The following is a 15,002-nucleotide window of genomic DNA, read 5'->3' as shown; positions in this document are numbered from 1 at the left end:
TAATACTGGTTAGCAATGGTAGTCTGCAAAGTCCTAAAAACCAGCAAACACAGGTTCAGAAAACAGGAGGGTGTGAAGAATAAAAGTGGGAGTGAAAATGCAGAGAGGGCCTGTTCCAACAATCAGTATGATAGGCTTTAAAGCAACCTTCCAAGCAAGATCAGACTTTGGATATTATGGAAAATATATCACTTTTCAAGTTTTTCTTTGGCATTATTACAAACCATTAAATTGGTAAATCATTTTTAATTAAACACAATTAAAATATATTAAATGTTTCTGCTTCAGTTCCTGTAACTGATCAGGATAGGCAAGACACGTGGATTTTACAGGTCATGTAACACTCTGAAGCATTTTGTGCCTTGGACAAGTAGATTATTCACAAAAAAATCCACACCCCTTCATCTAGTAAGAGCATGACTAGTTGCAAAGGACAGACTATGAAAAGACTTACCTCTTGGAATGGTTTAGGATTATTTGACATCCTTTTTGTTGTCACAATTTTTTTTTTGTATTTTTTTTTGCAGTACATAATTACTATATTTTGCTGCACCCTATAGATCCTGTTTTTAAGAAAAAAACATTTGAGAAAGACATTTATTATATTGATACTATTTCTTGCCAAAATGTGGTGCTTGTAGAGTATGCTGCAGGCTGTGTACATTTTCATATTGTGTGGAGAGACTAAATATATACCATACTTTGGCTCTCATTTCATGATACATGCAGTGTGCTTGAAAAGCCAAAGCGTATTATTTCAGTTGATTGTTAAATAGGGAGGTACGTTCTTCTTCCCATGCCCTATGATCTTGTGAGGCAAGCTTGCATGAACCCCACACTTGCTGCTTTCCTTCTTTGGCCAACCATAGTGTGAGCCTGTGTGCTTTACCCTGTGTTGCAACTGATTCGCCAAGAGAACCGCCTTCAAAAAACGCATCAACAACAACGCACACAGCCACAAGGAGCTCTTCAACATCGTGAAGGAACTCTCCAATGACATCCCACCATCCTAAGACCTCCGCGACTCCCTAGCCTCCTAACGCCACCACAAGATCGCAGACATCCACAACCGCTTCAGCATTCAGACCCCCCCCCGGCAACCACCAACACCACAGGCTCACCACTGTCCAGCCTCCTGCTCTCCTGGACCCCCGTCAACGACACCATCGAAATCATGAACACCATTCACTCCGGCTCACCATCCGACCCCTGCCCTCACCGCATCCTCAACAAAGCAAGCTCTGTCATCGCACCCCAACTCCAGAAGATCATCAACTGCGCCTTCGAGTCGGCCACCTACCCGGAGAGCTGGAAACATGCCGAGATCAACGCCCTCCTCAGAAAACTCAAGGTGGACCCAAAGGACCTCAAGAACTTCTGGCCTATCTCCCTGCTCCCCTTCCTGGCAAGAATCATCAAGAAGGCTGTCAACAGACAACTGACCCACTTTCTCGAGGAGCACAGCTCTCTGGACCCTTCCCAATCCAGATTCCACAGCAACCACAACACCGAAACTGCCCTCATCGCCGCTACCGACGACATCAGAACCATATTGGACAACGGCGAAACCGCAACCCTCATCCTCCTGGACCTCTCAGCCGCGTTCAACACCATCTGCCACCACACCCTACGCACACGCCTCAGCAATGCAGGAATCGGCGACAGAGCCCTGGACTGGATCACCTCCTTTCTCACCAGCAGAACTCAGAGAGTCTGCCTCCCTCCTGCTCTGAAGCCACCAAAATCATCTGCAGCATACGCCAGGGTTCATCCCTCAGCCCGACCCTCTTCAACATCTACATGGTTCCGCTCACCAACATCGCCTGATATCACAACCTCAACATCATCTCATATGCCGATGGCACCCAGCTGATCCTCTCCCTCACCAAGGACTCTGCCAATACCAACCTCCACGGGGTACGAAGGCCATCGCCGAATGGATGAAGAACAGCTGCCTCAAACTCAATTCCGATAAGACTGAGGTCCTCATCTTCAGCTCCACCCCCTCCACATGGGATGACTTCTGGTGGCCTGCCACACTGGGATCCGCTCTGACTCCCACCGACCACGAAAGATCTACAAATGGATGCCCCCGGAAACCAGAAGAACAGTCACCCAAGCCCTCATGAGGAGCTAACAGGACTACTGCAGTGCCCTCTACGCAGGAACCACAGCCAAACTCCAGAAAAGGCTGCAGCGCATCCAGAGCACCTCCACGCGCCTCACCCTGGACATCCCCTGCCACTGTCACATCACAGGCCACCTGAGAGACCTGCACTGGCTCCCCGTCAACAAGGGAATCACCTTCAGACTCCTCACCCACGCTCACAAAGTACTGCACAACACTGGACCAGAATACTTCAACAGACTGCTCTCCTTCTACACCCCGACAGCTCCGCCGACCTTGCACTCACAACCGTCCCACGCATCCGCAGAACTACAATCAGCAGCAGATCATTCTGGCACCTTGCCGCCAAGAGGTGGAACACTCTTCCCACCCACCTGCGCCAGACCAAGGACCTCCTTACCTTTAGGAGACTTCTCAAGACTTGGCTGTTCGAGCAGTAGCAATGCCCTCCCACCCCCGCCCCTTGAGACCCTCACGGGTGAGTAGTGTGCTTTACAAATTCCTTGATTGATTGATTCGCCAGCACCTGATATCTCTGTAAGCCTGTGTTTAACACTCTGTGCTGCCGCATTTCTTTTGTGACTGAGACCTCATGTAAATTTGTAAACCACCTCTTGCCCTTATAACTCAAGAACACTGCTACTATTCTCCTGGTATAGCCAGCAAACCAGTGACTAGTGGCCATGGAACCAGGCCACACCTTATAGACGGTCCAAACCAGCCTCCAAGGTTAATCCTGGACTGTTTGACCTTGTTACACTCTGAAAGTCAATGCCTAAAAAAGGAAGTACTCAGTGTAAAATAAATAAATTAAAAAAATGAAGTACTAGTTAAGGGGGGGCTAGGGACTCACCTCAGGGAACACCCAGCAGACCTATGAAACAGGCTTCGACACTAATGTCAAAAAGAGGCCCACTGTGAAAGGGACATTCCTGGGTGGGGGTGGCGGGGGGAAGAAGGGCCCTGTCCAAGTGTCATCTAGCATTTGCCTATGATAAGGGGCCTATTCCAAGTGCAACCCAACTGTCATATGAGAAACCTCAGCAGACCTGTCAAGAAGGTTTTGGCCCTCCAGCAGAACTTGCCACTGTGATGTCAACAAGAGACCCAGTGTGATTGGAGGTGTTCGGGCTCGGGTGACAAAAACATAGTGTAGTGCTGGGTGTTAGGTGCATCTGCTTATGGTTGGGTATTCTTCTTTGAAGTTAATAGGTTCCCGGGCCAAGCCCATTAGTCACCCTGTGAAAGGCCCAACACCACCTCCCTACCCAAGGCTGTTTATCTCTTTCCTGAGAGCAAGCTCTTACCTGATTCATACCTATTCAAATACTAATTACTGTCTGGCAATAGTGGGAGAGCAAAATGCACATTAGCTTATGGGGACGTCAGGCAGGGCAAAGGTAACTTTCTAAAAGTACCTTTTCCTTAATACTTCTACAATACCTATACAGCATTCAATTTTACCATTAAATTGGATTGTGAATAACTATTAGCAAGAGTGTTTCAATTACTTTTCTTTCTAGCTGCGTGCAAACTGAAATTAGCATTATTTGATTTACTAATTTAAACCAGTGTTTTCCTATGAAGCAGTCTGCCCTGCTACAGTGAAAACAGACTCTGGGTCTTTTTCACTGTAAGGGCATATAGAACCGTAAATGTTTACACGTCCTACTTTTAAATACAATGCACCATGCCTATGAGGCAGTAAGGCCTACTTAATATTTGACGGGAAGGTTGTGACTTGTCAAAAAGAACTCATTTTACAGGTCAAATTGGCAGTTTTGAACTGCACAGCCAGGCTATACTGGTAGGCCCGGAGCCCGATTTGCTGAGTAACTGCAGTGAGCAGCACAGTTGGTGCTGCAACCCACTAGTGGCATTTAACTTACAGGCCTAGGTTACACTCTGTACCACCATGTATGGGACTTATATGTAAGTTAAATATGCCAATAAAGAGTATCCAAATTTCAACATGCTGAAAGGGGGGGAAAGGATAAGCACTTTACATCTGGTTAGCAGGAGTAAAATATGTAGCGTTCTATGGCCAACAAAAACAGGGTTCAGCAAAAAGACTCTGCAGAAAGGGCAAATTTCCAACGCTCAGCATTTCAGTGAGTTTGCAGTAGTATTGGTTATGTTATATGGATGTGTACTCATCCACAAGTGTATCCCTGTGCTGAGCATGTGTGTGCCTAGCCCTGCAGATGCTAGATTGGTCAATTGAAAAGACAGGTCTTTCTCTTCTTGTGGAGTTCAAGAAGATAGGAGACCCTGATATGGAGCGGGAGGTTGTTCCACGCTTTAAGAGCGATGAAAGAGAATGCGTATCCTCTGTAGCGGAAGCGTCTGGGTGGGTGGTGGAAGAAGATACAACTTGAGATAGGTTTTATAGTGCCTTGAATGCATGTGTGAGGAGTTTGAATTGACTGTTCCTGTGTATCGGGAGCCAGTGGAGCCCCCTGGGTTGTGTTGTGATTTTTGTGTGGAAAGGTGAGGATGAGTCTGGCTGCCAAACTCAGGATGATTTATTGTCTTCTAATGAGTTGCTGGGTAAGCCTTGCATTGAGGGTGTTCCAATTGTCCAATTTTGTGTTAACTTGGGTGTAGGTGACAGTTTTTCTAGTTTTTCGTGTGAGCCATGCATCTTCAGTATATGGAAGCAGGGTGTAGGGATGGCGTTGACTTGTGCGGTCATGTCCAGTTTGCTGTTAATGATTATTCCAAGGTTCCTGGTGTGTGTCCGATTCGGTGAGGTGTTCTTGCCGAAGATCACTACTTCTGTCTTGTTGGTATTGAGCATGAGATAGTTGCCTTTCATCCAGTTAGTGACTTTGATCATACAGACGGGAAACTTGTTTCTTGTGTTGGCGGTCTTGTCTGAGAGTGAGAGTACGAGTTGCATGTTGGTGTAGGAGAGGATGTTGATGTGTATGTGGACGACATTGGCCAGAGGCATCTTGTATGTGTTGAAGAGGGTGGGGCGGAGCGAGGAACCTTGAGGCACTGCTCAGATGAGTTTGCAGGGTTCCGAGGAGTAAAATGAGAGGCTGACAGCTTGTGTTCTATTTGTTAAAAAGGATCAGATCCAGCAGAGAGCGGGTCATTTCTGCCAGTCTTGTGCAGGTGCCTGAAAAGGGTAGGGTAGGAGACCGTGTCAAATGCTATAGAGATGGCCAGGAGAATGAGGGCTGCTGTGTCTCCTTTCCTAAGGATCATGCAAATGTCATCTGTGAAGGTGATGAGTGCTGTTTCTAAACTGTGGTTGGACCTAAATCTAGACTGCGTGGTATCAAGAAGCTGCTGGTTACTGAAGTGGTCTGTAAGGCATTGGTTAATTAGTTTCTCCAAGACCTTTGTCGGTTTACATAGTAGAGAGAAGGCTCTGTAGTTGGAAAGAGTGGCTGGGTCAGTGGATGGTTTCTTGAGCGAGGGCATGATGGTGGCATGTTATCAGGTGCCCACGAAGCTAAGTGGCTGAGCTGATGGAGGCATTCAGGATGGGTGTTGGCTGATCAGTAGGAGTCCTTTGGTAAGGGCGTGGTGGGGGCAAAGGTCAGATGGAACCCCCAAGTGGATGGTCTTCGTGGTAGCAGGAATTTCAACAGTGGTGAAGGCTGTCCACATGGTCAGAGTTCGTACATCAACTGTGATGGGAAATTGAGTTGCAATGTTGACAGGGTCTGGTTGAGGATTGTGGCAGGGGTGTGGAATTTAGTAAAATAGCTACTTGTCCATGCGACACATTGCTTTTTAAATCACTTGCCCTGTAAAAAAAAAAAAAAAAATCTACTTGTCCCTTTGGTGCCATGTAGTGCGGCGACAAATTATGGCAGCAACTCATTGTGTAAGAGCTCTGATAATAGCCTCTCAGATTATTCCAGATGTGGTATTATAGTAGTAGCAATTTCAAGGCCTACTACAGCAGCTTCCTTATTATGCCACCTTTCTGCAGGTCTACGTACTGGGGCTGGAGAAAGCAGCAAGCAACAGTTTCAGAGCTGGAATGCCTTACAGTGTGTGCAGACCTACTAACTTGCATGTTTTAAGGATTTTCATCAACTCTTCTCTAATCTTTTCATGTGCTGAGAAAGGTTGGAAATGTATTCCTAACGAGGACAGAAGTTCTTCCAGAGTTGGGAAGAAAGTGATTGGAGGGAAAGTGAACTCGTAAATGCTCAATAGATTTTCGAGTGAGCAACTCAACACATGCTTATTTGCTGGTGCTAAAATACAGTTCACAAATATTTTCTAGGAGTACGATATCCTGGTCTATTTCTGTAAATTTTTGTGAGTTAATGAAAGCCACTAATTCAAAGACATATACCATGGGTACACTTTTGTGACTTTCTTTAAAAATTGGGCCCCTGATTATATCTGGCATTAACCAAGACATTTTGTTTTTTATTAAAGTTCTATTTCTCTCTCTATCTATTGGCTAGATTTACTGCGAGTGAAAGCATTCTGCTCTTCCACGAGGAGCATATGGGCACCCAAAGTAGTTTTGTTCAGTGCCAGAAACTACTATGGCAGTGTGTGCTTTTTGAGACCAAAAACTTTTTTTTTGCTTTTTACAATGGTGAGGGTGTGGCAGCTCCCCCAACAATGTTTTACAAAAGTCTTGTTCAAACAAGGCACATACTGACAAAACCAAAAGACTGACAACCGATGTCAGAATGGTTAGCTTTGCCAGTGCTTGTTTATTTTCATGTTTCCCATAATTGTGTTGGAAATGCTTACAATAATTTACCATTATGAATATTTTTCGGAAATACTAGCATACATCAAAACATTTACTAAATGATGCTTCAAAGACATAGTACCTAAAATTTCACAGAAATTTAGCAAAATGTTTTTTTCCTATTTGTTTTTTTATGAACATTTTATTTTGAAAGTGAGGAATAATCAATCTTGCGCACAAGCTTCTGCAAACTGTTGCATCTAATCACAGCATTCTGGGAGCATTATATGCAGCCTCATAACTTTTCAAAGGTGTGTACACTTTTTGTTTTTACTGGAACCACTGTCAGTAGTGCAGTGTGACCTTACAACATTTAGTTAGAAGCGCTCACCCTAATAATAAAGGCTTTGCATTATTGAACCAAAAATACAAGCTTGAACAGCATTAGCATATGGACACAAGTATTTCCTCAACTGCAAACAGTTCCTTTCCCTGTAAATTCGCTGCCAAAGGTTTTGTGCAGCAGGGAGTTCGGCCTACTTGTCCCAAGGACAAAATAAATATGAACACTTGTTGTCCTTGACTCCAAACAATATGTCCTGGGCATTGGGCTATAGGAATTTCACACCCCTACACAGAACTGGATATGGGGGTGATTTTGTTACAGAAGAATTCCTAGAGCTTGTTGTAATGATCTTATGGGGGTGATGTTGCTGATGGCAGCAGGAGGTGCTGTGAAATCTTTGATGGCAAAGATTTTCATGTTAGTGCTAGCCTTGATGCAATTTGCAAGAGCTGTGAGATTGATGTTCATGCTACTGATAGAGTATTAGGGCTGATATGTAGATTACTTTATCTGTGCTGTCTTGAGTTGTTATCCATTTGGGGCTCCAGTTGCTTGCAATTTCGTTTATTCTGTCTTAGTTCCTTTGTGTACCAGCTGGCCTGTGATCGCATACTGTGATCCAGTTGTTGAGGTTGCTGATGGCTTTCAACAATTTGCTTGTGTGCTCAGGCCAGTGCTCAGAGAGGGCATAACCCCTCCGCCACCTCCCCTTCTGAGATCCTCCTCCAGCTGCGGCAGATAGTTCCAGTGAAGGTAGTTCTATGTTGATGAGTGATGGCTATGCTGAAACTGATGGAGGCGTGGTCTCTCCAGGTCATAGTTGCTGGCTTTTTGACCAAGATGTTGCTGTCCAATAGGTGTTGCGCTGTTTCGCACTGGGCAAGACCAATATTTCTGAGGTTTTCTAGATGGGCCGTAATTTTTGGTTGGTGCAGTCTTCTAGGTGAAAGTTAAGGTCTACAAGGAGGATGAAGGTGCTGGCATTGATGATAAGGGGTGCAACGAAGTATCTGGTTTCTAATTTCTCAAGTGCTTTTCACTGCCTAGATGCTATGAGGGTTCCATATAATAATCACAGATGGCTATAATCCCTTGATGAACAGCTTGAAGGTCCACAAACCGATAGTCAGAGGGGTGCCCAGGTTGTGACCTTTTACTGTGACAACTGGAGTTATACAGCAGGCAAGCACCAAATGATTCTCTTCAATATGTGCATGTCTCACTAGGAGGCAATTTAGGTTCAATACGTTGGGTCACTTTAGATCTTAAAAAGAGAGAAAGCATAGTGTGAATCTTCTAAAGTCTGTGTACCCAGTTGAAATAACTGCAGCTTTGTGTGTGTGATATGAACATAAATGTGTGTTAATTGTGAAGTAAAAAAAAAATCATGACAATAAAGAAACTATTCTATCTATTCTGTTTGTGTTACAATTAAGTTGTTTCCTTCTGCATTTAACCACCGCTGTTATCACTCCCCCCTCCCCTCCCCCAGGACATCCTCATGAATGCACATAAAATGAAACATTCCTATATGGCATATGTCTGACACCCACAATGCCCTGGTCAGGATAAACATATTATTAGAGAGGCAAAGACATCGGCGGGAGTGCGCCTAAAATGAAACATTCCCATCTGGTACAAAAGAAGAACCTCATTAGACTGTAGACCACTATCCCATAAATCTGTGATAGTTCTGCTAAACCAGCAGTTGTCAGATCAGCATGAAGTGTGCAGAATAAAGAGAATCATTTCCCTTATTGTACATATGATAAAACATTGCTAGTGAAACATTACAATACATCTTTAAAAGCCCCTGCGCACCTCTTCTACAGGGGGCCGATATTTCACCTCTCGCAGGAACGGGGCCCCATCGAAGTTCCGTCCTGTCCTGCTACCTCAAAAGAGCCCAGGATGCAAGGAAGTGCTCAGTGAGCTTCCTAAGGTAATGCTTCCCAAATCAACAAAGGACTGTGAGGCTGCGGCTGACACCGACACAGCCCAGCTCACTGGCCCCAAAGTGCCACGGCCCCCACGATCCCCTATATTCCTCCTGAGAGGGAAATGCAGCAAAAGGAAAGTCTGCACCTTCCTGGGAGGCAGGGAGGCCCCTAGGGTTCTCTCCCCACAGTGGAAGCCCAACCGGCAGCCGTCCGCGTCCTCCCGGTGCAACTGCTGACTCCTGGGGCCCTCTGGCAGTCGCCATCAGCGGGTAGTGAGGGTGAAGCCCTCCATGGCCTCTAGTGCCACCACCCTCCTCCTCACTGAGGTGGTCTGGCCCAGGCAGACGTCTCCAAGGTAGAGCTGGCTTCTTCCCCCCTGGGGCTCAGGCAGTGGCTGTCACTTGCTCCCAGAATGGATGCCTGCTTATGCCCCTTATGGGATCGCGCTCATCTGTGTGGTCGTGTGGGTCTCCTAGCGACCGCACCTGCAACGGGGGAGCCTCACAGAAGGTGACACAGGGGTGCTCTCCTGCGCCCGCAGGGGTAAACAAAAATAAAAATTCCCGGAAGTCAGTAAGGTGAAGTGCTATCCCTGCGCTGTAGTGAAAACATTGGAGTGTTCCTCACGCTCTGCAAAGATGAGGAAATAAAGCGCTCTTCATGCGTTAGTGTATGTAAAGGGCCAAGGAGCTGGGCTCCTTGGGAGGCACCGGAGGGGACACTGGGGGCAGATAAGCCAGCAGACACATCAAGAAATTCAGGTGGCGATTACTTCTATCTCCCCTAGAACCTTGGCAATCCAGAGTCAGGAAAGGCTGGCAGCAGGGCAACATACAGAAAAACAATCCTTTAGGCTACCCAGTAACCACTAGGCAGTAGGCCAGCAAAAGAAGAGCAGTCCAGATGAGTTATTTGTGCAGTCAGGCAGTCCCTCTGGCAGAGGTTCAATCCCAAGTCCAAAGGTGCTCTAAAAATGTGGGTGACAACCCCCTGTACTTACACTCATTGTGCGCAGCCTCCACAAAAGGGGGACATGGGGTTCTAACCAGCAGTAACCAGTTCCAGGGATGTCACCTTTCTCCTCCTGCACTGGCTTCAGTCATCAGCAGGGATATACGAGTCCTTTGTGTGACGCTAGGGATCAACATTTACAGATGCAGATGTGCCCGCCTCAGCTTCTCCCAGCCCAGGAAGACCATTCCGTATGCAGATGCACTGTTGTGACACCTTCACCCTCCCTGTGTACAGGCTGTCTGAAAAGTGTGCACAAAGCCCAGCTGTCACTCTTCCCCAGATGTGGATTGGAGGTAAGCTGCAAACCACCAATCATAAGCACAGAGAAATGCTCACTTCCTAAAAGTGGCGTTTCTATAATGTAATAAAAAATCCACCTACACCAGCATTTCTCACTACCACAACAACCATACCAAATATGCCTACGCTACTTCTCATAGATCAAACAATACTACTGAGACATATGTTAGGGCATTGCCATTGCAATCCTATGAGAGGTAGTACTCACAGTGAGAAACTAGATAGACTGTTTATCACTACCAGGACATGTAGTACATAAAGACATATGTCCTACCTTTCACATACACAGCACCTTTCCCATTGGGCTAGCTAGGGTCTACCTTAGGGGTGACCTATATATAGTAGAAGGGGAGTTCCAGGCCTGATAGGTAAATTTAGATGTCAGGTCCCTGTGGCAGTAAACTGCGCACACAGGCTCTGCTGTAGCAGGCCTGAGACAGGTTTGAAAGGCTACTTCTGTGGGTGGTGCAAGCTGCGTTGCAGGCCCACTAGCAGTTTTTAATTTACATGCCTTGGGTATAGAGATACCCCTGCACCAGGGACTTACAGGTAACTTAAATGTGTCAGTTAGATGTAAGACAATCATACCAAGTTTACAAGGGAGAGCACATGCACTTTAGCATTGATCAGCATTGGTAAAGTTCCCAGAGTCCTAACATCAACAAAAAAAATAGGAGGGGGAAGGCAAAAAGTTTGTGGATAACCCTTTAAAAAGGGCCAGGTCCAACAGCCATGATGAGGTAATACATCTTGGAAAATGGTTTCCATGTTGTCTTGTAGCCGCGCATCCCAATCCAGGTGTCACTTAGATTTCTTTTATAGACACAAGATTTTAAGTGATCCCTCTATTTTACAATCCTGATCCAAAGTCACACACCCTCTTTGTTTTCCGTATAGGTATTGGGAAGATTGGAATTGGTTAAAAGTTGATTCACGATGAGTTTGACAGCAGTCCTTTTATGAAAATGAATGGTAAATTGAATATCTGGAAAGGCAGTGATAATAAAATGTAGCCTATACTCCGACTGTCAATGAATTACGCTACATTAAAATCCTACATAAAGAGCCCTATTGTTGCTTGACTTACTTCTAGCAAGAAAGCTCAATAGCTACTACCGTACAACTTCTGTGTGCTTACATCACATGTCTCAGCAATGGCATTTCTACCTGATTTCTCAAGTTGCAGTTCCACTGTCTGACGCGGCTTCCTAGTCTCTAACCTCCGTTTCTTTCCACCGCAGCTGAAGTGGTGTGCATGGATCGCAGTCTACTGCTCGTTCATCAGCTTTGCCAACTCTCGCAGCTCAGAGGACACCAAACAGATGATGAGCAGTTTCATGTAAGTGGCATTTCTCTTATTTGTAACTTATTTTTAAATGAATACTAGACACAAAGTGTAAACCATGAATTCTCAGAGGGCTGTTGTGCAGCCTGGGCATCCTAATGATAAAAGAACAACAGTGTATCGCTCACCCATTACACCAAACACGCTCTTTAGTTAATTTATAAACAGTTAAACTCTTTGTTCGATAATCAGTTAAAAAACTGAATAGAAAGTTTAAACATTTTATCAATGGGGCTCCCAACAGACGTCATTCGTGCAGACCTTCTTCCATTAAAAATCGATGGTAAAGCTCAATTTAGCTAGGGCAGTCATGGACCATTTCGCTTCACAGACGTTGGGCTTCAATTAAACAAATACTCGGCTTTTGTGCAAGGTTTAAGAAATAAAGTGATGTGTAAAACATAAATAAATATTATTGCCGTTTTTTACATCTATCCACTGAAAAACGCTTAAAGGGGGACTTCTTTATTTAGCTCAAAGCTTTTAACGAATACACTCACTAAAAAAGCCACTGTTAAGGTTATGGTGGTAAAAACAAAAACTAAAACAACAGCACAGCTTCATGGTAAACTGAGTGAACTACACCTAGCCCCCACTTCTCTGCTCACGTCCACACACATCTAGATGACACTGGGTTTCAGAACTTTTGAAGCGTATATTTGTTGATTGAATGCAGAAGGAAGGCAGGTCAATTGTTCACTCCCCCTCCCCTTAAAGAAATCTCATAATTGCTTGCATTTTTCTTTGATGAGCGTTGCTGTAAGAGGTAGCAGATTAGAAGGCACTCTTGACCAGGGGTAGACATGTTAAATATATTTGGAATCACTGCCACAATTTTGTGTCGTTTCATTTGACCATTCGTCAATAGGTTTGAGAATTAAATAGAAAATTGAATGAGTTGATGATTCCCCACCCAATTACTGTTGGGGATTCAGTCTTCAGAATGGCATCTTTAGCTATTGGTATCTCTAATATGGACCCCTTCATTGGAGTAGGCGCAGTACAGATTTCTATTCCTAAGATGATATTAAAGGAGGATGATAAAGAATTTTTAGTATTCTGTGCCTGCAGTTTATCAATAAATATGTGAACACGCAGTTCATGAATTGCCATGTTTAAACTTGAAAACCTGTTCTCTGATTTTTAAACAGGCCTAAGTAGTAGCATGATATCAACGAAAAGAATGCCCAGGTTTTTTTGGGGGGTGATAGAAGGCATTTAAATAATCTAAAAGCTAATAAAGATATGGTTGCAATAATGAGTACAGTGCTTGATTTTGGATACAAGGTATCAACACACACTTGCTGCAGTTTATTTCATCTGCTGAAATAATAGTTATGTGTTGATGTTTGCTATCGTTTGGCAAATAAGCCGTAACACACCTTTTATTCTTTGATGTTTTGGTGTAAAATGGTTACATGGGTGGTTGATATGCTCCTTTTCTTTTGTAGGAGGTTTTTGGTAATCTATTGCAGTTATTTGGGAGCTTGGTAATGGTTGCAGAGCTAAAGGTTGTTGTGAGACCTTAATAGACCCGTGTGTAAAACCTGATAAATAAACATTACTTTCACAATTCTTCCCTCTCCTACAGGTTGTCTATATCTGCTGTAGTCATGTCTTATCTGCAGAACCCACAGCCCATGTCTCCACCATGGTGAAATGTCTGCTGCTATCTACAAAGCTCAGTCCGGTGCTCCTGGAGAAGATGGGTGCACACCCGAGCAGGAAGATTATGGGGGAGTTGATGGGTGGGTTTGAGGGTCGGGAGATTGGCATAAGGTAGGATTTGAAACACTAGGCTTAACACAGTTGATTAGTGTAGGCTAGGTAACACATCTTAGCAGGAAAATGGACAAGAGTCTCTTCTGAGTTGTTCTATTTTTTATTGACACTTTGACACTGTTTCAAGGAGCAAAGAGGAAACGTACCCATCCGGACCACGTGAGCAGAATGTATCTCTGCAATGTCATGTGTTCTTCCTCTTCAATCTGATACCTCTTTCCTGCCTCCTTGGCCCCGCCCACCCTATTTATTATTCGTTTTGGGTCATTAGGTTTGGAGAGTATGTCTTCCAGTTCAAAATTTGCAAAACACAATGATAATTCTACTCAGAATTAGGCTAGCTTCTATTTTTTAAAACAACATGTAACCCTTGCTGCTGCTAAGTTTTGATTTACAAGAAAAACTGTGTGTAAAGTAAAAGGCTGTATCAGTCTGTTGAAATGGATCCAGCAGGGTGAAATGCATGTAGTACATTGAATCATGGGGGTAGTGTTGTTCCATTGTTGGTGGCTTCAGACCACGAATTTCCTTCTGCTTTGATATTACCAGTGCTTAGGATGCAGGTATCGCATGGGCTTCACTCGTTGAAGATTACCGACAGTGGAGATGGCTACATAAACATTTCTGTCTTAATCAATAATTGCTTCACGTTTTGTAGCTAAACATAATTTGTGATAAACAAATGTGTGCTCTTATATTTGTATCCCTCTTTATTTGTGTCTCTGCGGGATCAGATTTGGTAATACTTCAGCAATGAATACAGCTTTAGTGGTTAATTTGCAGGTAGTTAAGTAATTTTAGATTTTAAAAAAGCAATGGAACTGCCCAACCCTCTAACCAGCTTGACATAAAATGAGAACTGAAGTTTTGTTTTGCTGCTCTTTGTACAGTTTTAGTGCACACAAACTGGGGGTGGGATCTTGCAGCTGGGCTGTGCCAAAATGGGGCTCCTTTAACTCTGTAGAGCACAAACTGGCTTCTTGAAGGCAAGAGATAATCTACCTCTTCATTAAATTTTTTTTAAACCAAATAATCTAATTGGAGTTTTGAGCTCATCCCAAAACACACCTGAAATAATCTCTCTGTTAGGGGTCTCCAACCTATCCTGTAACGAGAGCTACTTATGTTCAATGAAAATCATCCTGAGCTACTAGTATTAGTGATGAAGTAGTGACCACCCCATCCAAGATTGTCAGCAATAATCACATCAGTGCATTAGGAAGGGATGAATGCATCTAAATAGGTATTACAAAACAGCTAAAACACACTGGCACTAAGGTATTAATGTGAACATTAAATTTCTCCAATGGATTTAAATACAATTTGAAAATTCAACAATTTTTCTCCAAACAACATCTTGTGAGTACTGAAAATACATACATTTAAATTTCGAATATATGCTTTTTAGTTTTGCCATACTTACAATAATTCGACCAAGCAAAATCTTCCATCGTAGAAGGCTGTGCTGC

At 44.1% G+C, this 15,002-nt stretch overlaps 1 protein-coding gene across 1 annotated transcript in view; it reads left to right on the top strand.

The window, feature by feature from the left end:
* WDR83OS (WD repeat domain 83 opposite strand) overlaps positions 1–14,228 on the top strand; it is a 36,586-nt gene extending 22,358 nt beyond the window's left edge. Inside the window, exons 3-4 of the mRNA XM_069231833.1 lie at positions 11,648–11,745; positions 13,343–14,228. Coding sequence (XP_069087934.1) covers positions 11,648–11,745; positions 13,343–13,409 — 165 coding nt within the window. The 3' untranslated portion in view covers positions 13,410–14,228. The remainder of the gene's footprint in view (positions 1–11,647; positions 11,746–13,342) is intronic.
* The last annotated feature ends 774 nt before the right edge of the window (positions 14,229–15,002 follow it).

This window comes from Pleurodeles waltl, chromosome 4_2 (assembly GCF_031143425.1).
Source record: "Pleurodeles waltl isolate 20211129_DDA chromosome 4_2, aPleWal1.hap1.20221129, whole genome shotgun sequence".
NCBI classification, from domain to species: Eukaryota; Metazoa; Chordata; class Amphibia; order Caudata; family Salamandridae; genus Pleurodeles; species Pleurodeles waltl.
This window is presented reverse-complemented; position numbering and strand designations above follow the sequence as displayed.